Raw genomic sequence first — 26,935 nt, 5'->3', positions numbered from 1 at the left:
TTACAATAATTTTCATCTCATAAAGGGTGTTTCTGTGTTTAAATGTGAATAATTTGCTCAAAAGTGCACAAAATATGAGCTGAAGCGGCTTCACACACACAACCATCATCCAGAAAAATCTGGATAAATTTCGTGACGGCCATCGGAATTGGGGGGCTGGTCACATTTCGTTGGCGCTTCTTGTTTATTGGTGTTAAGCATATTCAAAATCAAAATGCTAAACCATTTTCATGCATGAATTCTTATTATGTATGTACGGTAACGCCGTAAGATTTCTTCCGTCGTCTCCGCCGAAAAAAACTCGCACACAAAAAAATAAAATACTTTGTACAAGAAATTCGGAGACTATAAGGTGTCCTAGAATTACCGATATTTGCATCTAGTGTTTCCATCTATATACATATATGCGCGTGATACCAATTAGCCTTTCTCTTACTGACTTGTTATTTGTCTTTCGACGAATTTTCAACATATTCTTTGAATTTTCAAAATAAGACAAATATTCAGTCCAAAAAAAGGACTTTTAAATTCATGCATCCAAAAGTATGTGCAAGAAACTTTCCATATTTCAACTAAATATGGATGAAACACTGATGTATGAGAACAGAAAATTATCCAAAACCATCCATAAATGTAATAAATTTAAATTACAACCCAATCCTAATATTAATTATAGAGATTAGGATTAGAGTTAAAATTTGAATGTCACATAGGTATGTAGAGTAAAAGCTAATGCTTTTTTGTAATAGTCAAAAAAAAATTAAATATTCGTCATTAAGCGGCTGCAAAAATTTTAGTCATGTCACGTTTTATGATTGCCTAATCTAGATCATAGAACACTTTTAATGTTTTTAAGCTTTAAGCCAATCAAAAAAGTTGATGTGACTATAACATAATATTTTACAGAATTAAACATTAACCAGATAGACAGAAAGATAAATAGATACCTAAAATTTTTCATATAGGGCAGAACGGGGCAGAATTAGTCAGGGGTAGACTTAGACAATGTGAGCTGTTTTAATTTTCCTTCGAAAGAATATTGAGCAAACTACTGTTTATTGTAAGTGTTTAAATGGGTTTCTACTGATTGAAAAAAACAGTCTGATTCAAACATGCTATTTTCACAATTTATAGAAAACAATTTATGAAAAATTTGATTTGCTGACTAAATTGCCACGGTCACCCCTATATCTAATAGATTTATCAAAACGAAATTTCAAAATTCAATATTTTCCAAAATATAAGAGAGACCGAGACTTCAATTTTTTTACATAGACAGTCTTTACGAAGCTCCGTGAGCGTAAAAATTTTCATATTCTAACAATGAATGTGGAAAATAAAAACATTTTAATTTTGAGACCTATTTTTGGAATATTTTTCTTACAGGAAATATCAATATTTATCCAGTGGCCCATCAAGCCTAATAAAAAGTGAAACTATTTTTCAATTTTCCTTGTAAAAATTTTGCAGATATTGCACCGCGACTTAAACAAATTTGCTCGTAGTTCTTATATTATTCCAGCGTACATTATGAAATATGTATTTTTAGACAGCGTTTAATGTACGATTTCGAAATATATCAGACTGATAAGTCAATTCTCTTTAGGAAAAAACTTGCCATCAGGCTTCAGTGGCTCTATGCAAAAACGTATGGAAAAATGAAATGTCGATAGGCCCCTGATTTATCAAAACTCGTTGAGATAGAGAAAAATGGTCTTCAACAAAATTGTAGAGGAATGAATTTTCTATAAAAACGTGTCAACGTGTTCTGAAATTTCTTGTAAAGAACCTTGTAGTTGGATTTTAATAAATGATACAGTGCCCGCTTCATAATCCGGATGATTGGGAGACAATATGACAGATGTCCGCTTCGTAATCTGGATGGATTTTTTGAATTTGTTCAACGTCTCGAAAATATAATACAAGTTTTTTCTAGAATTAGAATAAAAGTTTTAAAGAAGTTTAAAAAGACATAATTAGAGAATTCTATGCTATTATACTTCATTTATTAAATAAAAACATCACAGGATAACTCATTTTCATTGCTAAATACTCGTGTATACATAACCTCAAAATGATTTTAAATGTAACCGTCGATAACTCGTCCGGATTACGGCGATTCGGATTAGAGAGCGGGCACTGTATAAAAAAAAACGTGTCAATATTAATGTCGAAATTAATCTTTTATTTAGAAAATCGTCGTGAAGCACATTTTTTTTATCGAAATAGTGAAAGGTCTTCAAAAAAGTTGTAAAACGGTAAGCTTTCTATAAGAATATAATCTTCATAAATCTATCAATTTTTCAGAGAGCTTGTGAAAAAAATATCCGTTTTGACCAATTTTGCCTCTGTATCCCCTATTTATAATATTTATTTTCATTGTATCTGAACTCTTTAAAACATAATTTGACCAGTGCTCATTTTATCAGATTATATCTTCACTGAGAAAAAAACAGAGTGCGATTAATATTTTTTCCTTAGAACTTTAACACTTTTTAGGTGTAAAAATATCTCAACATTTTTTAATGTTAATTTTACACCTTTTTAAGGGTAAAATTAACATGAAAAAGGATACCTTTAACTCCTAATACACCTAAAAAGGGTAATATTTACACCGATTTTGGATCAATACTGCAGGGTAAAATTAACATTTGCGGAATGTTAGTTTAACTTTTTCGGATTTCTCTCAGTGTTCGATACGCCAATCAGGAAAATTATTGAAATTGATTATTATCAACTGGCAATAAACCGGCTTTGAACTAATAATGCCCAAAAATAATTTCTATTACTTTTAAAACTATTTTGAGGGATCTTTTGAGTGATTTATGAATCGATTCAAATCGATTGGGTAAGCGGCAATTCATGAGAAAGTATACTTTTGACACTTTTGAGATAATAGCATCTAAGTCACGAGTTCGAGCATTTCGCAACGTCTGCCACGCTTTTCCAGCCCTATTTCTGAACAAAATTAATTCTTTACTACTGTTTTGAACAGCTCTAAATTAAAGATCTATTGTCTTAGCTTTGCATCACCGTATAATCATTTCGTAATTCTTTTTTAAATTTTTATATGTTTAATATCAGACTACTAATCATTAATTCCATTTTTTAAAAGAAAAAATTAATAGAAAAAATTTTAGGCATTTTAGGGTATTAGTTAAAAATGCAAGAAACACTATAGCAAAAAAAAGTAAATTATATTACACAAATGTATAAAAAATATAATATGTATAAAATATTCCTTAGAGTCCCCTATTCTCTCCATTTAGGTGGCATAAAATTCATCAGCCTTCCACTGTCCGAAGTGCGAATGCCCCAAACTTATATTGTACATCCCTTGCTTGCATCGTAAGAGTGGAAATGTTTGATTTTAAGAAGATCAATATTAATTTATAAGTCAATTTATCAAAAATTACAAAAAATAATAACAGAACTTCTCGCACTAATACTGAAATAAAAGAATCTTTGAGAAAAACAGTTAATTTCCGATTACTATTTCATTTTAATTTGCAAATCTGTATTAAAGAAGTATTAGATGTTATTATAGAGACAGAGAACTATTCTATGGCTTTGATGGATAATATTTTCATACGTAAACTTACTGTTATTAATATTGAATAAAATAAAATGTCTCTACATTTTTTTTGTGTCTAATTTCGCTAAATTGCAAATATTTATATCTTTCGAAGAAGACGTCGCAATACTTGCCAAATAATCTTTTATCGGCGTCAGTGGTGTAATGGTTAGCATAGTTGCCTTCCAAGCAGTTGATCCGAGTTCGATTCTCGGCTGACGCACTTACTCTTTTATTTAATTTTTATGTACTATTATTAATTAATTTACCACAGACCATCTGCATATGTTAATGTTATCTATGAGATTTTTCAGAACCTCACAGAAGATATGCAAACAATTGATGCAAAAAAGCCTCCAAACTCGATATATTATTAAATTTACTTCTTCGCAGTAGTATTAGTCCTATTATTCATGTTTTTAATCGATGAAGTACTTTTAATTTTGTAAGTATTTTTGAATTTAAGATAATCAGAGCCTAAATTGACTAAAATACTTTATTATAATACACGTACTTACAGCATGAATGCAAGAAATATCACTGAAGATAGAATTAAGTTTCTCAGCCATGCGTAAGACAAATGACTATATTTCCTTTCAATACTACCCGCCAGGTCCATAAAATTGTCGAGAAGAACTCACTGCGAGGATTATTCTGTAGCGAGAAGCATATGCTTTTACCAGGCGTCTCCATCACAAACTATCATGAGACCAATTTATAATTCAAGGATTACATTTTTGCAATTTATTTTACTTATTCGATTTGTTTACCAAACAACAATACCGCAATAAATAAAATACAACAATGCAAAACAATAAACAAAAAGCTTTAGAAAACAATCTTGTTTACAAATAAGTGAAACTTCCTTGAAGGAGGCATTAATTACACCAACCATGCATTGAAAGCATGGAAAAGAAGTGTTAGAGCAGAGTTAGATTAGAACTATTTTTTCCATATAAGTGAGACTTGTTGTATTCTTACATATTAAAAAAAAAACTTCGTAGTTTCCATAGAATTTTAATGCGAAATAACTTGTTTGTTTGTTTGTTGTTAAGGGATTGCATTAATATGGTCAAATCTGCTTAGAATATGTTTTTTTGAAATTTATCACATTCCATCCAATTATTTTATTTAAATTTACAAGACATGTCGTAAAAATTCAACTTTTAGTTTTGATCCGAGAATAATTAAGCAAGTAAAGCACGCATCCACCATGAAGATTAGATCGTCACTCCAAAATAAAATGTTAAAAATTCTTTTCAGTAATTTTTTTTATTTTCCTCTAAAATATTTGTATATTTCAATTTTCAATTTCAATTATTTTATAAAACCAACAACAAAATAGGGTTCAACCCTCTTACAAGTGTGTGGCTAAGAGAAAAATGTGTGGCTAAGAAAAAAAAAAGAAAAGACAAAAGCATAACGCATCAAGCAAGTCTGGACTTGAAATAACCCTCAATGTTTCTCACAGAAATGCGAGCATCACGAGGAAGTGAATTATAAAGTGATATTCCTCTGATAAAGAGTGTGTGATAAAATGTCTCTTGCATCGCTCTAGAGACTAGGTATCCTCGAACTCTGACCAAACCCCCCTTTGTCAAGAGGGAAGACAGGTACGCCGGTATAATCATTAAAATTAACGAAAGGGACTAATTAGGACGATTTTTTCTTTCACGAAATTATTCACCTTGAACAAAAGACTTACGGTCACTAAAAATCATGGAATCGAAACGGTAATTTCGATACTACATCGATAACAATACTTTTATCGACCTTATGATCTTCAGAGACCTTTGTCCTTTTTCCAAGGATAATATTATATTTTCGCAAAATAGAAAAGTCAATAAACGCTGCCCTTTTCCTGAACTTTAAAGATATTCAATTATATAAAAAAATGAAAGTCAAGAAGATTTGTTGTAAAATTAGAAGATAAGGATATGGTTACTTCTAGGAAAATCTACCTTGTGTCCCCCCTGTCCCCCTCTACAAATCGTTTCCAAACTCCAACAGCCTACAACGTTTTATTTTTGAGATAGCATGCGTTTAATCAAGTAATTCTACATATTTCATAAGAATTTTCTTTATAGTGGGAGGTAGGGCACTTTTGAATTGGGATATAAAATTGAGAAATTGAAATAGGGCTCTTTCTCCTAATTTACTGTTCGACCTCAAAAAGACAGCAGTGATATAATCCATTTCCAACTTGTCACCATCCTGGAGCTTAAAAGGGAAAAGATATCAAGTTCTGGAGTTCGGTGATCCCCAATGAAAACAAAACGATATCTCCAGTCGTTGTTTTTCTTTTTTCCTCACCCCCCTCTCCAGCCCTTCCCAAACCATGCTTTTTCAGTTTCTCTCAAAATTGACCCAAGCTTTTTCAATGATTTTCGGATATATTTTAGAGGTAATCCAAACGAACATTTAGTCCTGTAAAATTCTACTTAACCGGCGCTACAACTAATTGCAGGTCTTGGCTGAAAAATTCGCCATTTTGAATTATTGAAGGTCGAAGGTCAATCACTTCACTGGGATCATTTTTTAACCGATTTGGCTAAATTTGGAATTTATGGAAAGGTATAATTTCGAACCTGGCCGCATTAGTCTTCATCGGTCATGTATCGGTTAAGTATCGATAATTGAATCATTTTTTTCGCAAACTATTTTTTTTACTTGACCCTAAGTTTGTTCCCGAGCTAGAGGTCAAACAGTAAGAGATATCGATTTTCGGTATTTCATGACCCCACCCCCCGCCCATAATTAAACATTGTCTCAGACGGTCTTCTATTCTTTTTGGTTTAACCCCCCTCTAACCCTTCCAAAACCATGTTTTCTGGTTTATTTCGAAAACGGCACTATTCTATTCTTCTATTTTCAGATATGTTTTAGATGTAGCCTAGGCGAATATTTCGTCCAAACATGCCTATGACCGGAAAAATCTCCATTTTAAATTATTGAAGATCAAAGGTCAATTACTTGGAGGACTCATTTTTTACCCGCTATTTTTAAATTTGGATTTTTCGGAAAGGTAGTGATATTTCTTATACAACTATACAGTTCCAATTTCCAATCGATAATGAATTGGTCAAGTATTCGTAATTGATTTATTTTTTCGAATATCCCTTTTTATTTACGATTTGCGAAATCTTTGTTTTTTCCATTTTGTTTTTCCCAGTTTGTCTTTTGAATCTTTGTCTTCGGTAATCTTTGTATTTTAGAAACTTTGTCTTTGGAAATCTTGTCTTTCACATATTTTAAAAAAGTATATTTTATTAAAAATAAAGTAATGAAATTACAACGGTGTTTTTTGAAATTTTTAGTTTCGTCCTTTCGGGCATAGGGAAATTTTCTGTGTTTTTTTTTTAAGTTTTTTTGGTTTCGTCCTTTCGGGTATGGGGAAATTTTCTGTGTTTTGGGAAGTTTTTTTGGTTTCGTCCTTTTGGGTATAGGGAAATTTTCTGTGTTTTGGGAAGTTTTTGATATTGTCCTTTCGGGCATAGGGAAATTTTGTGTTTTGGTAAGTTTTTAGTTTCGTCCTTTGGGGCAAAGGGATAGTTTCTGTGTTTTGGGAAGTTTTTAGTTTCGTCCTTTGGGGCAAAGGGAAATTTTCTGTGTTTTGGGAAGTTTTTAGTTTCGTCCTTTGGGGCAAAAGAAAATTTTCTGAGAAAAGGACAATTGTTGAGAAGTTATAAAATATACCTGTGTCAAATGTGTAAAAAACAAAATGTATGAAAGACAAGTTTTCCAAATGCAAAGTTTCCAAAAAAACAAAAATTACCGAAGACAAGGATTCCAAAGACAAACTGGAAAAAACAAAAGGGTAAAAAACAAAATGGAAAAAAGCAAAAATACCCGATCCCGCTATTTACACGTATATTAATGACAAGAATATTCTAAAATGCACAATTCTTAGCCAATTTTCTAGTTCACAATTGTTTTCGAATTGTGAATAAATTTAATCGGTAAACCGATATATACACCCAAAAAATAACCCTGCAAAAAGATAAATCACTGATAGTTCTCTATCTCGTGAGTTCGAGAATTCCGCAAAACTGGGCTATTTTGTCATCTCTTTTAAACGAAACTAAACTTTTCCATGAAATAATTTTGTTTGGCAAACCAATTATCAAGCTATATTACATTATAATAAACATCAATACGTTTTATCATAGAAGAAAAATGCCCATTTTCAAAGGTATTCCAATTCAAAATCTCCATAAGTATTTTTGGGAGATTTGTTCAAGTTCAGGATATACCAAAGAACATGAAAATTGTGGATTTCCACCCCGTTTTTTTGTTGTTACGGTATTATTGGTATAATGTTACAGAGTCACAATTTTGTGCATCTTTTGTTAAATAAGCATTTAAATTATTCGAAATGGAAGAACATTCTATTTAGAGATTTTAGTGAAGATTTAATTCAATAAATATGTTTTTCACCGTTCTATATCTGAGACCTCTCAGACCAAAATTAATGATAGTTTTCCTACACGCAGGATGCTCAAAGAAAGCCCAACCTTTGAACGTGTGAATGAAAATTGTGATATCAGCAACAATGCGGTTAAAGAAATGGCAGGAAGAAGTGCGAAGGAAAATGCACGTATTAATAAATGGCATGTGTAGAGTTTTCCTCTCTCATTACGTCTGTGCGTATGCAAATTTGTGTCATGAAATGGATTGAAATGAGTGTCATATAACCAGACTTTGCTTACGTTTGCAAGGTCCAAAGAGATACATGATATCGCCAACCATCAGGAGGCAATTTATAAGTGGGCAATATGATCCAACACACGCCAATTTTTAACACTCTATTATATTTTCTACCTTCTCCGGGACTCATTCATTATATTAATATTTGGCACAAAATATAACAATAAGTTCTGTGAAAGAGAAAAGTGTATGAATGAATGCAAAAAAGTCTGCATAAGATAATTTTATTGTTAAAGGCAAGTTTGCTGATGATGCGTGCAGAAGAAATTTGTCAAAATCATCAATAAATTGAGTTGTTGTGAATGAAAGAAATTTGACTCTTATTTCCTCTGAAGAACTCTAAAGAGAAATGGGCATGAAAAATAAAAGAGAATAACATTCTGACTTTTTTCTTAAGGTGACAGCACGAATTAATTCAATTTCACCCAAAAATAACTTTAACATATCCATTCCTGTCCTCACGAAAGTCAATCTTCTTATTTGGTCAGCTCTGAATATCAGAATATCTAAAAATACGCGCCAGAGGATAAAGAAAGACGGGATGTCCCGAAAGGTGAAAAACTAATGAAATATATAGAGGCTGTGGAGAAAGAAAAGAAAATCCATGATAATATGAAAAGCAGTAATGAAAAAAAGCAGAACAATAAAAAAAAACACAAAATAGGAATAAAAAAGACGTTGAGAGAATTCAAATAAATTAAAATGAATGAATGTCTGGAGATATTTAGTTGGCCAACCTCATATTCAATACAGATATTTTACGTATCATTACAATAAAACGGTTGAATCAGTTTTATTCTGATTTGCGAGTCTAAAATATCGTCTTAAACACACTTTGAAATTCAAGTTCAGCCTATCCTATCTAGCAATTTCAAATTTTATTCATTTATGACCAAAAATATACTTTTTTTTAAAGGTCATCCACGACATGTACTCAAAGAGTCTACTGCCAGAATTTGTCCGGGTTTTTGGGGAGGACGCAAAGCTGACAAAAAAAGTTGTCTTGTATGGTGATAACTGTGATATATTTTTATGAAACTTCCGAAATCTCAGCGCTTGTTTTTTTCTCTCCGAACACTCCAAGATATATCCTCCAGGAAAAAAAAAAAGAGATTAAAAGAATTTAATGATCGAAACTCTCTCTCTCTCAAGTATGTCCATGTACTATAAAAGAATAATAATGTTGTCAGGCCAAATTCAAATATAAATAATTATCCAAACAAATTCTCATCTTTTATTCATTTCCAGCTCACCACAGTAGAGTGTATGTTTAATAAAATCACATTATTTATATCTGTTAACAGAATTGACAAGAGAGAATAAGTGGTGGCGAAGACAAAAAAAATCCAGGAGATAGAAGTAAAATGGTTCATTTTGCATGTGGAATACAGTTTGATATTCAACTCCAATGGATGCCCCTTCGATCCCCCAAAACCCCCCTTTTGTCCCCATACTCTCCTATGCCTCACCTTTTATTTGCTCGCGTTATATTGCAACGAAAGTGTGCATATATATGAGTGATATTGGGACAATACAGTTTCCATAAATTTCCCTATACAATTCCAACTCAAGAGATCATGCCTCATGCCTATTTTGCAATTAGGAACGGGATACAATTATGCATTTTCATCGTGATCAGAAAGTTATATATAAAAGCTATTGGTATTATTACCGAAATATTGAATATTTTCAGCATTTCACCAAGATTTTATCAATTCTCATCACAGAATCCATATCGCCATATTGAAAAAAATATGGCCGACTCAACGGTTATTTTTTGATTTACCGTCGCGTCTATCCGCTCGCGGTCACATTTCTAAATTACCAATGCAAAAGCGAACAATTTAGCGTCTCAGTACAAATGTCCTAAGACTGATATCAAAAACTTTGATAGTATTTGAGACACTCTTCTGATTCACTATTAGAGATATGTAGATCAATTAATAGAAACTCTCTATATTGCCATTTCAGTGAATTTCCGTGGGGATTTCATGCCAAAAGACCCGGAAAATGATGCGATAGGAAAGGGAAAAAGCCCAGCCGCAGTTGTGCAGAAAAAAAAAGTAGTGACTCAGGAATTTTTCACCCTCGCACAAGTGTCTGATGTCACATTGTTTTACTATCCATTTGGTTCTTATTTTTTCATTGCTCCTCTGTTTCACGTGTGAGTGTTAACCAGGCATCAACTGATACACATTGCTGTGTCCAATCAGTGATTCCCGCTTCCATATACGACACGGTATAGGGCTCAAGCGCGTCAATGTTGACGGAGATATTAGTATATTTTGGAGCTTCATAAGCTATAGCTTCATTTTCCAGTGTTTTAGTCACATCCCAGCACCTTTCACAGTTGAAAGTGAACGCGCGATCGTGAAAATTTGTGCCGGACATTCACAATGGCATCACATCCCAGTGACCATATCAGAGACATGCCACTTCATCCGAGCAAATGGACGACTTTTGGCGACTGGGATGACTTCTTGACATGGTGTGATTCTACCTTGGGCAGCCGATTGGTGATTAAGTACACATGCACTTTCTTAGCGCTTGTGATCTCATACATCATGTGGTGCTACTTTCGACGTCCCATCAACTGGACACGAGTAAGTAAGGCTTCGAGGAGCCACAATCCATTAAATACTGTCTACGCTGATGTCCAATAAATCCCAAATGCATTTGCCCACAAATCCTTTTACAATTTTCAAATTGATCCATTTAGCGTGCATAGAAGTGACCAAGTCTATAAAAAAAAATGCCTGACACCCAATGTAACTGAGATAGTGAGATTATTTGAGTCAGTGGTTAATGCAAATAGAGATTTTAATGGATGTGCGCAGGAGGGGTGAATCAACAACATCCGTTTACATAAAAATATTTAATCCAAAAAGCGAACCGTTGATCAAATATCGATGCACAGGCAAAAGGGAATTGGGGATTTGCTATCGCCAAACAAGATTAGGGCATGGCTTCTAAGGGTTTTTTTTGGGATGGTGGATAGTATAAGAAAGATTGAACAGGAAAGTTGATGGAAAAGGAGTTTTTCTTATCAATCTGTGTAACTATGTCACGGTTGCTTTCCTGATAAAATCACCCTTATCGCATTCACCCGGTAGAATAAATAAATCTATGATTACATGAATGGGAAATTTACATAAAGAGACGCACACAAAATTTCATCGACAATGGCTGCAAGAAAACCTTACGATTTTATTCCAATTGGCTTATCATCTTTTAATTTTCTTCCCTCACAGAATTTAATAGACATCGGATACAAACACTTGACTGACAACCAATCCTCCAGTCATGCTAAACGGGACATTATCAACAGTCACCGAAGGATGCGAAGGATGGGCGTTAAATTGCCACCACCATTTCCCAATGGATGGTTCTGTGTGGCCGAATCTGACGATGTCCCTCCGGGAAAGTCCATAAGTGTGAGTTGCTTGGGAAACACATTTGCTGTGTTCCGAAGTCAAGAGACCAAAGAAGTCTTCATTCTCGATGCATATTGCCCTCACTTGGGCGCGAATCTCGGTGTGGGCGGAATGGTCATTAAGGACTGTATCGAATGCCCATTCCATCATTGGAAATTTCGTGGAACTGATGGACAATGCGTGGATATTCCCTACAGTTGCAAGGATACAAGTAAGACTCCATAAAATTAAATATTTCCCGCGAGAAAGTAATGCAAAGAATAATCTTTCCGGTCGCATTTGTAATTGCTCTAACTCAACGAACAAAAAGCGAATTATATAAGTAAGGGATACGGGAATATTTTGATTTTTTTTTACGAATCTTAATTAATGCAAGAAAATATCTATTGGATATAAAAGATGTTAAAAACAAGCAAAAGTCGATATCAATTAAATTTTTTTAAGATCAATTCTTAAAATTACCATCGGAAGCAGAGCAAAACCTTAATTTCCCAGATTACCCACAAGCTCTACCAAAAGTAAGTTTATTTAGCATCTCTAAAAGTAAAAAAAGCTGAGATTGTAAAGAATCTCAGCTAAAAAAATAATTTTATCTACTTTAGAATAATAAATATTATAATATTAATAATTACGAATAGAAATTCGCTTCTCTATTTAAAAGACGATTAGGAGAGAATGGTATTATGTAGAAGATAATTGAGTTCCTCCTTAAGATAAATTTGTGATTCTAAAGAAAGCTCTATCACTCTTAGAACAAAAATTGAATATGAAGGATCATTTTCTGTTTTTTTTCTTCTTAATTTTATGTTTAAGCCTTAAATATCTCCACATATTTCTTGGATTCCGGACCCTCATCACTAGTGGCTGGAGCAAATAAGAAACAGCCGTTTTTACTGAGAATTTTCAAATAAATACAATTTTTCTAACAATTTACTCGTCTTAATATTTTTTCTCTGAAACTCGTTCAAAGCGTTCAAAGTTTTAGTCAGGATTCAACTGTACCTCCATTGTCTCTTATACCCTGTTTCAATCCTGATCAAAACCCTGAACGAGTTTCAAAAGAATAAATTATAAGACTTAAATGAATTGTTAAATAAATTGAACTTATTTCAAAATTTTCATTAAAAATAGTTCTGTCTCCTTCGCTCCAGCCTTGATCATACTAAGAGGCCCAACTGAAAGTTCTGGAGATAAGTTAACCTAATTACCTGAGTAATTGTTACTTTACGACGACTTTCGAAATCTCATATTGTGTTTTATTTTGTTTAAAATTTTTAATGATTTTTAGGGATTATAAAAAAGGACAAATTAAATAAACAATATCAGTAAAGAGTGTTTTGTGATTACACTCGAAAATCTGACACACGAAAGCGTCTTCTAAAATTTGCAAAAGTATAAATCGCGTGAAATTGATCTCTCCAATAATTTTTTCTTGATCAGAAGTTAAACAATTTTTCATCGCGCATTTTTTAACCAAATATATCTATCTTGAACTTAGTTAAAGAAGCCCCTAAATCCCGAATAAATTTGAAATTGTTATGTACAGTGGGACCTCGATAGAGTCAACCCCCGATAGAATCAATCTCCATTACAGATTTTTTTACTCTACGGACTCCGATTCCGATAGTCAACTTCGACCCAAATTGACTCCGATAGAGTCAACTCTTCCTTTATTATTGAACTGATGATATTATATGATCTTATTATGATATACTCGAAATTAAAATCGGTGTTTTGGTGTATCAACGTAATTCTTTTAATACAAGAAAAAATGTATGTAATAACAAGAAAATGGTAATATTATGATAAAATTAAATAATTTTCTCTTCGCAATTTTAAGCGTTTTGATAGATTGAAAGATCTATTGTCTTAAGATTTTTTGATTAAGCCTATGATCGCAATGTAAGGAATTTTGGATCATCATTAATCTAGAAGTGAATAATATTAAGGCACAAACAAAAAAAAGAACTCGCATTACAAAAAGAAAACGTACGGGATGCTAGATTTTTCGGATATAACATAGTGAAGAAATCTTTTCTAAATTTATTCAAACTTTTTAAAGAACTTACTTGTTTAAAAAATGTACATGATAAACGATGATAAAAATTACCCTTCTAAAGAAAACGTGTAAATTTCTTTTAAGTTACATTTTTTATTTAAAAGATTAGTTTATCAAAAGAAAATTTGGATCAAAAACATATAAGCAACAGAAAAGTAAAATTTGTCAGAAAAAACGGTAAAAAATTCCTGATTTTAGGATTTAAATGCTGAATAATGCTTAAACATATTGACTTATCTCTATTCGAGAGATATTCGATATCTTTAACCATTTAGCGCCCATATTACAGAACAATTGGTTTTATTGCTCTTTTAAAAAAAAGTGAAAAAAGAAATTTTTAAGACACCCTTTCCTTATCTAAAATCAAAATCGTGGGTGTACCTCAATATTACCGCATGGAAAGTAATTTATATTTAAAATAATATTAAAAACATTCCGTAAAATCATTCCTTAATCTACAACTTTTACCTAAAAATAAAGGTTTTGGGTCAGAGGGTGTAGAATTTATAGATTAATTCAATAATATTCGACTATCGTTTTGAATTTATGAATGATCTAGTACAAACATAAAATAATACCTCTTTCCATCAAAATTTCACATTTTAATTGAGTTTTTTCGGACTCCAATAGAGTCAACAGGCCTGGAAATTATTAGTTGACTCTATCGAGGTCCCACTGTAATTGTTTTTTTTTTTCATCAAAAAATCAATATACGATATATTATAGAGGTTTTACGAATTTATGAATCGCTTCGGTCGCTTCCAATGAGTTGCAAAAAAAATTGATTAAGTGAGTGAAACTTTGCAAAATGCATCATCAAACTTATGAGCTCAAGCATTGAGCGAAGTCCTATCTACTTCGGCACCCCCTGTTATTAGATAAATTTACGGAAATACCAAGAACTATAACAATACTATTATCAGAAAGCCCTTGAAGATCATTAATGCTTTTGATAGTTCATTCTTATCGTTCAAGTGATATCGCTGAAAAAGTAATTTATTGTTCAAACTTTACATAAAATTTACTTTCATCGAAATTAACAACACAATATTTGATTTCAGTTCCTAAAACAGCCAAAGTCAAGAGTTGGACATCTTTTGAGATGAACGGATTCATCTATATCTGGCATCACAGTGACAATCTTTCACCCTGGGATCTGCCCCGAGTCCAAGAAATAGACTCTGGAAAATGGATCTACTACGGACGCAATGAATTTTATATCAATTGCCACATTCAGGATATCCCTGAAAATGGGGCTGATGTGTCCCATTTGAGCGCTATACACGAGGCCGGAATGTTTGCTGGGAGTGATTTACGTTCAGCCAGATTGTCTAAATGGGCATCGTTGGGATTGCACGCTTGGGATGCCAAATGGCAAGCAATGACTGAGGAAGGACAGCATCATATTGCTGTTATGAGTCTTAAACATTCCTTCAAGCTCTTCAATAAGATGGACATTGTTAAAGTAGATATCACAGCCAGACAGGTAATTTTTAAAAATACTTTAGAGGTCCTTTAGAATCTGGATTTTGGATATAAATTATCGATTTACAGATCGGACCTGGCTATGTTCAATTGTATTTGGTATCGTCTTTTGGCGTAATGATGGCCCTTCAGTGTGTAACCCCAGTCTCACCATTTGTCCAGAAAGTCATTCATCGCTTCTACGGACCAGATAATTTACTCTTTGCAAAATTTGTTGTATGGGGTGAAACAATTATGGTACGAAATCTCAAATGTTTTTTTATAATGAATCATTCTATGAAATCTCAATGATATTTTTTCAGTTTGAACGAGACATTATGGTATGGAACAGTAAGCAGTACATTGACAATCCATGCCTTGTTAAAGAGGACAAGCAGATTAAATCATTCCGCAACTGGTACAAGCAGTTTTATTCAGAGACTAGCCCTGGATATAGCAACTTTAACACTGGACTCGATTGGTAAATGGCTCTTACCAAAACTCTTTCTAAAATGCATCACACACTTATTCAATCCAGTTTTCGGCTCTGGGGACCTTTATCACTTTTTTTTTATTAGTATTTTGAAAAATAATATTAGTATTTGTAGAATCCTTATGACAATAAAATTATGAAACGAAAGTAATTTTAGTAACTCCAATTTAACTAAAGTGTTTTTCTTAATTGCATCATCACGAATGTCTCAAAATATGGATCATCTTGTGTCATCGTCTAAGAAAAAGTTTAAGATCCATATAGGGTCCATAGGCTACAATAGAGTAATTTGGTACCAGGCCTAAAATTGTAATTTTGAGATTTCCTCAAGATTGTACTTCTTCATGGTGTTTTTTTCCTCTTTGTTCATCTGAAACATTGAGGATATCGAGGATATCTCAAAATTTAAATTTAGGTCCGATGTCAAATTACTACACTGTCCTCTCTATTAAAAAGGTCTCCTATATCCATCCTAAGTTCTGACCCGAGGAGCCATAGGGGTCCAAAAAACTTGAAGTGACCAATAGCCTCAGTTCTAATATCCAGTTTTTAATCATTTTTTGATAAACAGAAGCACTCATAAAATTACACAATTCCTTACATAACCATAGGAGCGCTAGTATAAAAAAAATCCAATTTTCAATGTTGAGTATCTCAGCTCCTTTTGAATTAATTTGGAATGAAACTTAAGTATACTAAAGTTCGAAATTATACGTTTCATTTGAATACAATGTAACCGACTTGGATTATTCTACACAATTACTCTACACATTATCTTCCGTATAATTTCGTTCGGGATTTTGACCATTCGGTATTGGGATTGGGATACTGGCTATCGGGATTTTGGCCCTTTCGGAATTTTGGAGATTTTGCCTCATTTTGCCTTTTCGGGATTTTAACTTTTCGGGATTTCTACTCGTTTAAGATTTCAATTGATTCGAGATTTTGGCTTTTCGGCATTTTGGCTTTTTAGAATTTTGACCCATTCAATATTTTATCTCTTCGAGATTTTGTGGTTCGGGATTTTCGTTTTTTGGGATTTTGCCTTTACGAGATTTCAACTTTCAACCTTTTCGAGATTTTGGTTTCCAGATTTTTGCTTTTCGGGATTTTAGCTGTCCGAGATGGCTCTTCGAGATTTCGACTCATTCGGGATTTTGACTCATTCGGAATTTCGACCCATTCGAGATTTTATCTCTTCGAGATTTTGACGTTCAGAATTTTGGGTTTGGAGATTTTGATCAACCGATCTCAATTGCTTATCCGGCTTATCCCTTAAAGGGTCATATTTTAGTACAATTTTGGAAATCTTAAATTTATGATTTTAACGTCGCGTTGTCCATCCATTCAGCCGTTGCCAAATACAGACTAAATGGTTCGAGTTACCAATTTCGGAGTTTCGATTACGAACCGGTATGAACCGATAACTAATTTTCATCCAAAATATTACTTCAAAGATATTTTGGGCGATCTTTTGAATGATTTATAAATCGATTAAAATCAAAAGGAAATCAATGAAATTTTCTTTTCACCTGCAACTATCTATGATTTAATTATATGAATTAGAATCATTTTTGTAAGGATTTAAGCTCTTTACTGACCAAAATTTAAATAATTTACTAATCAAATTTAATATTTCACTGGTCAATTTTATTTTTTTATTGGTAAAATTTAATTTTTAGTGCTCATTTGTTTATTTTTCCTTTATTTATGTGAATCAATAATAAACGGAATCAAATTTTCAAAAATTATCCCATGACTATCAATTAACTTTTAGAATATGGCTTGAAAACTATATTTCGGTAAATATTCTATAAAAATATGTTAACTAGAAATCTCTGATTTCTCCGAAGCTCTTGAAAATATAGAATGCCCATTTAGGCACACTTTACTCCAGATTCCTCTAGACGATATTTTTTTTTAATTTTAATATTTTGTAGTTAATGTCAAAAATCGGGCCCTCGATTTTTGACCCTCTCGTCCTTAAAGGGTTAAACTTTTAAGATTAACCCTTTTTTTTCTTTGAGTCTGAATGGTATCAAAATTCCAAGCCTTTTTTATTCCAATAAAAAATAACGTCTGATAAATTATTTTTAATTCAAAAATTGCATTAATTTGCAACATTTTTTACTAAAGTACATATGACCGCATCTATCGATGGAATGCAGAATAAAATACCTATGATCGAATGTTATCTGGCTGTGACTCAGTTGTTTGACAGAGATACATAATCCACCCACGGCGAGTTGTTATTGATTTCGCAAAATATAGTCCAAACGGTGAACACCTGATTATTTCTACGCACGATAAGATGATGTATGATAACAATATTTTTTGAGTGTTATCATTTGCAATAAAAAAAAATTCACCATTCATTATCTTCAACCACAATTGAAATATCATTGCGAGGTGTTTCCCCAAAATGCACAACATAGCGCCATATGAATAATCCTTTAGATAAACTTTGATAGTGAATCACACATATTTGTATTTCATTTGCTCTAATAAAAAAAACAGTTTGTGTGACTTAAATGCCGTCATTGATAAAAAAAAAATTATATCGGCTGCGTCTCCTTCGCCAACCACTCATAAGTGAAGTCATCGTTGATGTTCTTCAAAAGTGGTCCAAGAGTCTCAAAGACACGCTTATGGTAATCATTGAGATGTTTTCTCTGTAATTTTTTTTTTATACATAAGAATATATAGGTTGATTATCAACCCACAAGATTTCCCTCTAAAATCTTTAATCACTCACCTCTTTTTCCGTCAGCATGGAAACATCAATCATCTTCGTGTGAATGGGACACATTGTAACTGTCTCAAAAGCCAAAGCTCCTCGTCCATCGAAGTCACGTGCTATATCTGCCTTCACAATTTGCACGATGTCTTCAATACGAATGCCAAAATTGTCGCTTTCATAAAATCCAGGTTCTAAGATACAAAGATATGAAGATTTAGAATCAATGCAATCCTTACTATAAAAAATCCATTTCCAATTAAAAAGTCTCACCATTGGACATAAACATGTTTTCCTGAAGTCCTGGATCATCTGGAGTCACGCGCATTGAAATCTGCATGGGTCCCTCATGAACATTCAAGAAATGTCCAATACCATGGCCAGTTCCATGTTTATAGTCCAATCCAACATCCCAAAGAGCCTTTCTTGCCAAACTATCCAGCATTTGACCTTTGACTTTTCTAGGAAATATTGCTGTTGCAATGGTGATTTGTCCCTTGAGGACACGCGTGAAGCAATCCTTATGATAAGCTGTTGGTGTTCCAAAATGCCAAGTTCTAGTAACATCTGTTGTTCCATCTCTGAAAAAAAAATGTTTCAATCTTATCCGAGTCAATAAAAGCCGCGGAACACTTGTTATGGCTTTTGTATACTTTGAGTCAATTTCTTCTAAAATTATGTGATTTAATACCCTGCGTAAGCTTCACAGCAATGTATTTAATGCACGTGCATTTTCAAGAGATATACTTGCGATTGTAATCACATCGACGGCCCCATTTCATATGGGAAAGTGAGCATTTTTGAAAAGGGGTACCTTTGAAATTGAACTTTTTACTTCTATCTTTAAATAGAACTAGATCTTATCATTATATAATTTAGCTCTGTAAACCAATTTTAAAGATAAATTACATTATGATAAGCCGTAATTCCATTTAAATAATATAATAATAATGCTGGCACAACATTCCATGAAGGAACAAGGACTTCCCGCAAGGGGATTTCTAGACATGAATTAATATTTTTTCTTGTACGGAATGAGATTGTCAGTCTCATGCCCCGTAGAATCAGGTGCAGTGAAGTTCACTGAATGCAATTCGAACATCTTTAACGCCAGAAAAATTCCTTGTGACGTAAAGGGATTCGAACCCGGGACACTTGCATCATAGAGCGAGTGGTCTACCACTTGACCAATTGAGTGCCCATTTAAAAATAGGAGAAAAAACCCAATTTCAAAGGAATCCGACTTCCCCCTACCACGTTATTTCAGAAATAAGTAGTGATTCCAAATAACCGGGTAGGATAGACAGATAACCGGTTTTGGAAGGGTCTGAAACCGATTAACCGGCTTAAAACCGGTTTCCAATTTAGAATTAGATTATGGAATTTTGAGCAATTTTTCATAACTTGAACTTTGATGTAATATTTAACACATAAATATATTATTTTTCTCAGTTAGTTTAGAACTTATTTATTTAATTGTTTTATTTAGTATTTAAAATAGTTCAGGAAATTTAAGAATTCAGGAAAATTACTGGGAGTTTTTCGAATAATATTGTACGGTGGAAAAGCTAATGCAACGTAGATTTCCGTAAAAATAACTATTTTTCATACAATTTATTTATTTTTTTTTTTGAATAAATTGGTTAAAAACGTTATCATTTTTGACTACCTTTAATAAGGAAATACTTAAAAATTTTATTATAGATCTTGGAAAATGAAAAAAAAGAATTTTATAGAGAATGTTTTAACAAACAAACCGAAAGAGTTTTCCTTTTTATTTTTAAAATCATATGACTTGTTAAACTTAATTTTAGACAATTTGAATCATGGAAGAAAAATAATATTCGCAAAAATATAAAAAAAGAATATTGGAAAGATAGTAACCAAGATTTTTCGCTATCAATACTTGTTATAAAGTTTTTTTTTGTAAAATCATGTAAAAATATTGTAAAAAAAATTTTTTTCATCAAAAAATCCAGATTTTTCAATCGGGAATCGTTTCTAACGTCAATTTTTTAGATCATTCTCTACAGAAAACATACCGTTGCATAATTTTTGGTATTATACATCATGAAAATCATGATTATAATTTACACAAAATTCACAAATAATTTCATAGAAAAAATTCCATAGATATTTTGAAAAAAGAAATAAAATAAAAGGTAATCTTTGTTGTTTTTTACTCCATCGGTTGAGAAACTAATAAATACTTGATTTTGACAAAAATTTTACAAGAATTTGTGTAACAATCTTGGTGAATTTGGATCTAAAAAGATATGTAGGTAAAATACAGCAAGATTTAATAAAAATCTATATGAAGACAGGGAGGTAAACATCTTATTACTTTTCCGCATAAAACAATATTTTTCAAGATTGTACTAAATCGTTTACAATCTTTTTCTCAGTATTTTTGCAACAACTGATTTTTTAGTCTTGTAAATATTTAACTAAGATTTAAAAGATAATATATTTTCAAGTGAAGAGGTCCTGAAATAATTTCCGATAATCTTTGAGCAAATAATTGTTTTCAAGAGTGGAAGAAACGTACATGAAACCCATTACAGCTACCCTTCATATATTATTAACATACTACCATACTACAAATGACACTTAGAATCATATTGCACTTCAGGTTCCCTTCTAAAGTCAAGGAAATATTTTGCAGTGTATCTTGATTTTCAAGAAAAAGAAATTTTAAATATTTTTTTATAAATAGACGGTTTTAAATCGGTTTCATCTCTAAAAACCGGTTTTGAAATCGTCTCCAAAATAAGGTGGTTAACCGGTTTTTGAAAACCAGTTAACCGTTGTTGGAATCACTAGAAATAAAGGGTGGTAAAGCGTCCCATACTTTGCGAAATGCTCGTCCTCGTGATTTAGATACTAGGGGGAGATGGGGCTACTTTGAGCTGTGGGGCTACATTGTTATTCGATTTTTTCGCCTATTTCTAAATGAAGCTGGCCTTAACAAATACTTTATTTAGATCCACAATTGTTTCGTCTATCCAAATGAGATCAAGTTAAAACCCAGTTACGTATAACAATGTAGCCCCACAGCTCAAATTAGCCCCACCTCAGCTTATACCTCAAAAGTACTTTCGCATCATTTATTGTTTACCTATTCTAAACGATTCATAAATCACTCAGAAGATCGTACCAGAAGAAGTAACCTCTGTCTTGCGGGAAGGCCTTGTTTCTTCATGGAATGCCGTGCCAGCATTATTATTATTTATTATTACCTCTTTCATTTGGATAAACAAAAAAACTTTGAAGTTGCAGGGGAACCAATATATCAATTTGATATTTTTACATTTTCGATATGAAAATGTCGCAGATTATCCCATATCATACAAAATTTACCCCAGTTTTGAGAATTTCCGATTTTTGAAAAATGGCTCAAAAAGCTTGGCTTCAGGAAAATTGTTGAGCAGTAAATTTCCCATAAGAATAAATTCAGTATAAATTGATTAAAGTTTCTAAAATCTCTAGAAAAAAATTAAGTATCCGTTTTTGACAAATTTTTGCTCCAATCTCCCTTATTTAAAAATCCAGTACTAATGGAGCTGGGGGAGCTAGGTACGAAATTTAAAGACCTTCCAAAAAATCCAAATTTGATCAAATGAATTGATAAGTAAGGGAGAGATGGTGGAATCATTTATATTTTGGAATTTTCAGATTTTTTCACTGTTGTAGATGGTCAAAGAAAAAAAGAAAACCACAAAAAAGTATAAGACTTTACATTCTGGACTACTTCTTCGTTGTTTTTTTTTGTTTTGCCATCTAAAACCGTTAGGAAATCTCAAAATTCCAAATTAGACATGATTCCAATTTGCCCCATCTTACCCTAAGCCTAACGAAGAAGGTTGAAATTTGATCTTCAAAAATTCAAAATGGTTTCTTTTTATTAGGGCGAAATATTCGCGTAAACTGTTCTCAAAATAAGGTAAAGTGCCCTCTAGTCGAGCAGTTCCTCAATTCGACCGGTAGAGTTATTTATTCAATTTATTTGTATTTGCACTAATATTTGGCGTATGATCTAACATTATAATAGGTCAATTATTTCATAAGTAAATACGAATCAGTGACAATTTTATAGCAATTCACCATCGAATATTCAAATATTGACAAACCGGTCGAGTCGAGTCGAGGAATCTGTCGACTCGAGGACACTTTACCTTATATTCAAAAATAAAAAAAATCATTGGAACCATTTTCGATACCATTAAATATTTTGTGGTTTAACATTATTTTCCATATGGCTTTAAAAAATAGTCCAGAAGACTATTTTAATTTTTGACCCGAAAGAAAATTCTAACACTAACAAGGTACTAGCACCTATAATTAATACCCGCTAATTGCTCTAATTCAATCTATTTAACCATTTCCAATTCTTTTCTATTGCCTTGCTCGAACTCCACAGAGAGAGCAGTAACAACCTTTAAATTTTTTCTTCGTTTCACGATCACTTTTCTCAACTTCTATAGGATAATTTGGAACCGTTTCAAAAATAGAACATTATTTGAGATTTCCTTACTGTTTCAGATGGACAAGGAGAAAAAGAAGAGCACGGGATAGAAGAAAAAGAATAGAAAAACCGAAAACCACTTTTCTCAACAAATCTTCGCGTTTCAGACGATTTCTGAGAAAAGTCGTCACGCTGTTTGTCCGTATGTCCATCTGCCCGTCCGGCTGTCGCCAGCTTTAGAGACCAAACGGTTAGAGATAGCGACTTGGGACCTAAGGGGCACCCTCCATATGTTGACCCAAGGATCGTTAACATGCCCCTCATTTTCCCCCCACCCCACCCCACCCCTCCAAAACCATGTCTTTTGGGATTGCTGGAAAACGCGCCGTGCTATTTTTTTCATTTTTGGATGTGTGAAAATAACGTTGAATCATTCCTAATACCTGTTTTTCAAGATCAAAGTTTAAAAAAGGCTCTAGAGAGTGCATTTACCAGACGAATGGGATAATTTTTGGGCTCGTTGGAAAGGTCTTGGAGTTTCCGATAAAACTGAACCGGTTCCAATCGGTTTTTAACCGGTGCATAACCGATAACCAATTTTATTTCGAAATTAAATTATATTAGACCTAAGTTATTTTGGGAAATGTATTGAGTAATTTATAAATCCGTTCAAATCAGTTGTGAACCGGTAATGAACCGGTTATAAACCGATAAGTAATTTTTGTCCGAAAATCAATTTATTTACTCTTAAAATTATTTTGTGGGAGTACTTTTGAGGGATTGCATCCAAGTCACGAGTTCGAGCACTTCGCAAAACCTGGGACGCTTTGCCACCCCTTTATCTTTAGTTCTTAAGATATATCTTAAAATAAAGGAAGTTCTTTAAGCTCACAGGAGTAACAGTTTAAATTCCTCCAATTTTTTAATCAATTTTTGATTAAGTAACATAGAAAAAAATCATGATAATAAATTATGTGTTGCTTGAAATGATAGGATAGAAAATTATTTATAGAATTTTTAATTGGAATTTCCTTTTGTTCTTCTTGGTATCAAAATAAATAATCAGCATGGTTATCAGTAATGTGGGTGTTTCCAATTGGACTTGTCTACTGTATCGATACGTAACATTTTATTTATTAGGGGAGACTGGGGCAAAAAGTCACAAATCCAAAAATTCAAAATTCAATATCTTCCAAAGTAAAAAAGATAGCGGCTCAATTCTTTTTCTATAGATAGACTCCATAGACCATCTTCAATGTCGTAAGTTTCTTAAAATTCGAACAAGGAATTTAGAAAATAAAATATATCGAAATTTTTAGTCCTATTTTTGAAATATTTTCCTTGCACAAGATAACAAATATTACCTACTTATTTTCCAAAATTGATGTATTGGTGAATATTTTCTAAATAATTTGGATTTTTTGAATACGAATCCGCTATCTATTTTAGAATTTCACAAAAGTTCTTTTCTCCAGAAATCCTTTTATTAAAAATGGCCACTTGGGGTAAAAAGTAACAAAAGGTATAGACAAAAAGTAACAAAAAGCGAAGCAATTTCTGATGCCTCAGGTCACGGCGAAAAGAAACATCATTACCATGTCTCGCCGGTTGTTGTTTGTATTGGTCAAACGATATGCAGTCTCTTGTGTTTTTTTTTCTAAAATAGCTTGAAAAGCTCTTTTCGCATTTTCTCACTTTTCTCGCAGAGAAAACGCTATTTTACAAAGCTGTAGATGAATAAATTTTCTATGAAAATATGTCCTCTAGGTATTTTTTTCAAATTTACGGAAGCCCGTAATGAAGCGAATCAAAATATGACAGTACCCATTGTCTGGTAGGTACTCTGGTACTATTTGCCTTAGCATTTTTGAGAATGATCACAAAATTACCTTTTTGAAATCGGCCCGATAAACGTATTTCCTTACAAAATAGAGGAATATTACTTTCACAAAGTTGTAGAGCGATAAATTTCCTATGAAACTGCGCTAATTAGAAATTTTTGAAGCGCTCGAGTAGTCCGTAAAAAAATAAAATATCCGTTTTGTGACTTTTGCCCCAGTCTCCCCTAATATTCACAAACGTTACTTACTTGTACTGAGCTCCAGAATCACAAAGATAAATCTCATCCTTGGTGATCGGGCGATTTGTCTCCTTTGCCGGATGATAGTGAATTACTGCCCCATTTGGTCCCGAAGAACTGATGGTGGTGAAACTGAGTCCCATGTAATGGTCCTGCTTTGCCCGGAAACCCTCCAGTACAGACGCACCGGAAATCTCATCGACAGCTTTTCCCTTGGCCACAGCATCACTGAGCCAGGCAAAGTACTGACACAGGGCCAGGCCGTCGCGGATATGGCAGTTCTTCAAGCCTTCAATTTCTGTGGCATTTTTAATTGCCTTAAGGAGATTGATTGGCGTAATCTCCTGAACTCGTCTCTTCTCCGGAATCAAGTGATTCAAGCAGTAGCTGGATGTTGGTGAAATCCAGAATTTACCTGTTGTCTGCTCAACCAATTGAACAAGGAACGACTCAACTTGATCATAAGGCTTCACGTCAATCTTCACTTCATTCTCCGTCTCATGACGCGAGAAATTCTCCGGGAGTTTCTCTTTGTCGATGAAGAGGAAGACTTTGTCAAGGGTAATGATGAGGTAAGCAAAAAACACTGGATTGTAGGGGATGTCTGAACCTCGGAGATTTAGGGCCCCTGCAAGAAATTGTTACTGAGAAACTGACCAGGGAAATAACTTGGAGGGGGAATGTACATGCGATTTCATCCAGAGCAGTCACGACAAGGGCTTCGGCGTTTTTCTCTGTCAATGATGTCCGGATGGATTCGAGCTTATTCTTCACAGTCTCTCCAGTGAATTTCAGCTCGTGGACAATGGTTTTGTTGGATGTCTGAGGTGGCTGATCAGTCCAAATGGCGTCCACTAGGTTTTCCCTGACAGGTACAAGGCTGCAATCTGGGAAGAGAAAGGCTTGAGGAAATATGGACAAGCAAGGGGTTTTTTGTTAAGAACCTGCAGCTTCGAGTTCGTTCTTCATGGGTGTCCAGGTGCGAAAAGAAATCAGCTTGGGATCTACACCAACTTTAGATCCTTTAGCCAGGGACTTTGCTAGAAAGGCACCAATTGTTGGAGTTGTAGGAAGACCATCTTTCATCAGGGTCCAATTGACATCCAATTGCTTGTTTGCCTGATCATAGTAACGACCATCTGTCCACAGAAAGGCCTCATTTGAGGTCACAACAGCAGTTCCGGAAGACCCATCGAAGCCAGAAATATAGCTACGTCTGTCATCGTGCTCACAAATGTACTCACTCTGAGATATTTGGGGCAATTAGGATATTTCAGGGCATTTATTCTGGATGATAGAAACTCACCTGATGAGCATCATCCGTAGGAATGATGTAGGCATCAATTGCTTCTCCAGTGGAGGGAATTTTCTTCATGAGGCTCCTCAAAGCAGCGAGTTTCGTTGTCGTGGACATGATTTTGCTGGACAGCACTGGATATTACACCAAATAGGACAAAATTTTATCCTTAGCAACCAATGGAAAATCACCAAAAACTGATACGTGTTCAATTTGGAACTTCACAAAATGGGTTTCTTCTTGGCAATTCAGTAAGTAATATAGCAAAAAAGCTTATAAATATTTCAAATTTATCTTCAAGATATTGATATCACTAGGTGGGCAGACAACTGTTCAACAAGATAACATTAATCTCAGATAGCTTCAATAGCGAGCATGATTGCAAAAAAAATCCTATAAACAAAATGTAAACACTTACTTGATTTAGGATTTTTACAATAATTAAAACTGCTTAACCTTCACTTTTTTTTGTTCAAAACTCTTTAAAAAGTATTATTAAGTTAACAAGCAGAAAATAGAGCAATAAAAGGGTGGAAGCAATAAAAACCAAATTTATTTACTTCGCTTGTTTTAGGAAAAACACTAATCAGCTGATTTTGAAGAAATTCACCACGCATAATTCCTT

The 26,935-nt window shown here is 33.3% G+C and overlaps 2 protein-coding genes and 1 non-coding gene across 3 annotated transcripts; 2 read left to right on the top strand and 1 right to left on the bottom strand.

Moving 5' to 3' along the window:
- Positions 1-3,725: 3,725 nt before the first annotated feature.
- Positions 3,726-3,797, top strand: Trnag-ucc (transfer RNA glycine (anticodon UCC)). The gene has a single exon. It is a non-coding gene; the product is annotated as a tRNA-Gly (tRNA).
- A 6,533-nt stretch (positions 3,798-10,330) lies between these two features.
- On the top strand, positions 10,331-15,902 carry LOC129803611 (cholesterol 7-desaturase nvd). Its single transcript, XM_055850315.1, has 5 exons — positions 10,331-10,884; positions 11,533-11,926; positions 14,836-15,260; positions 15,329-15,496; positions 15,562-15,902. The coding sequence occupies exons 1-5, from the start codon at positions 10,678-10,680 to the stop codon at positions 15,721-15,723; spliced, it is 1,356 nt and encodes a 451-aa protein (XP_055706290.1). The 5' UTR covers positions 10,331-10,677; the 3' UTR covers positions 15,724-15,902.
- Positions 15,903-18,194: 2,292 nt separating this feature from the next.
- On the bottom strand, positions 18,195-26,933 carry LOC129803336 (xaa-Pro aminopeptidase ApepP). The gene is made up of 8 exons (XM_055849817.1): positions 26,729-26,933; positions 26,320-26,444; positions 25,958-26,258; positions 25,700-25,900; positions 25,023-25,641; positions 18,742-19,049; positions 18,487-18,662; positions 18,195-18,403 (listed from the first exon to the last, which is right to left on the bottom strand). Coding segments are annotated over exons 1-8 (1,848 nt in total). The 5' UTR covers positions 26,730-26,933; the 3' UTR covers positions 18,195-18,286.
- Positions 26,934-26,935: the final 2 nt, after the last annotated feature.

The sequence above is a fragment of the Phlebotomus papatasi genome, chromosome 1 (genome assembly GCF_024763615.1).
Source record: "Phlebotomus papatasi isolate M1 chromosome 1, Ppap_2.1, whole genome shotgun sequence".
Taxonomy (NCBI): Eukaryota; Metazoa; Arthropoda; class Insecta; order Diptera; family Psychodidae; genus Phlebotomus; species Phlebotomus papatasi.
This window is presented reverse-complemented; position numbering and strand designations above follow the sequence as displayed.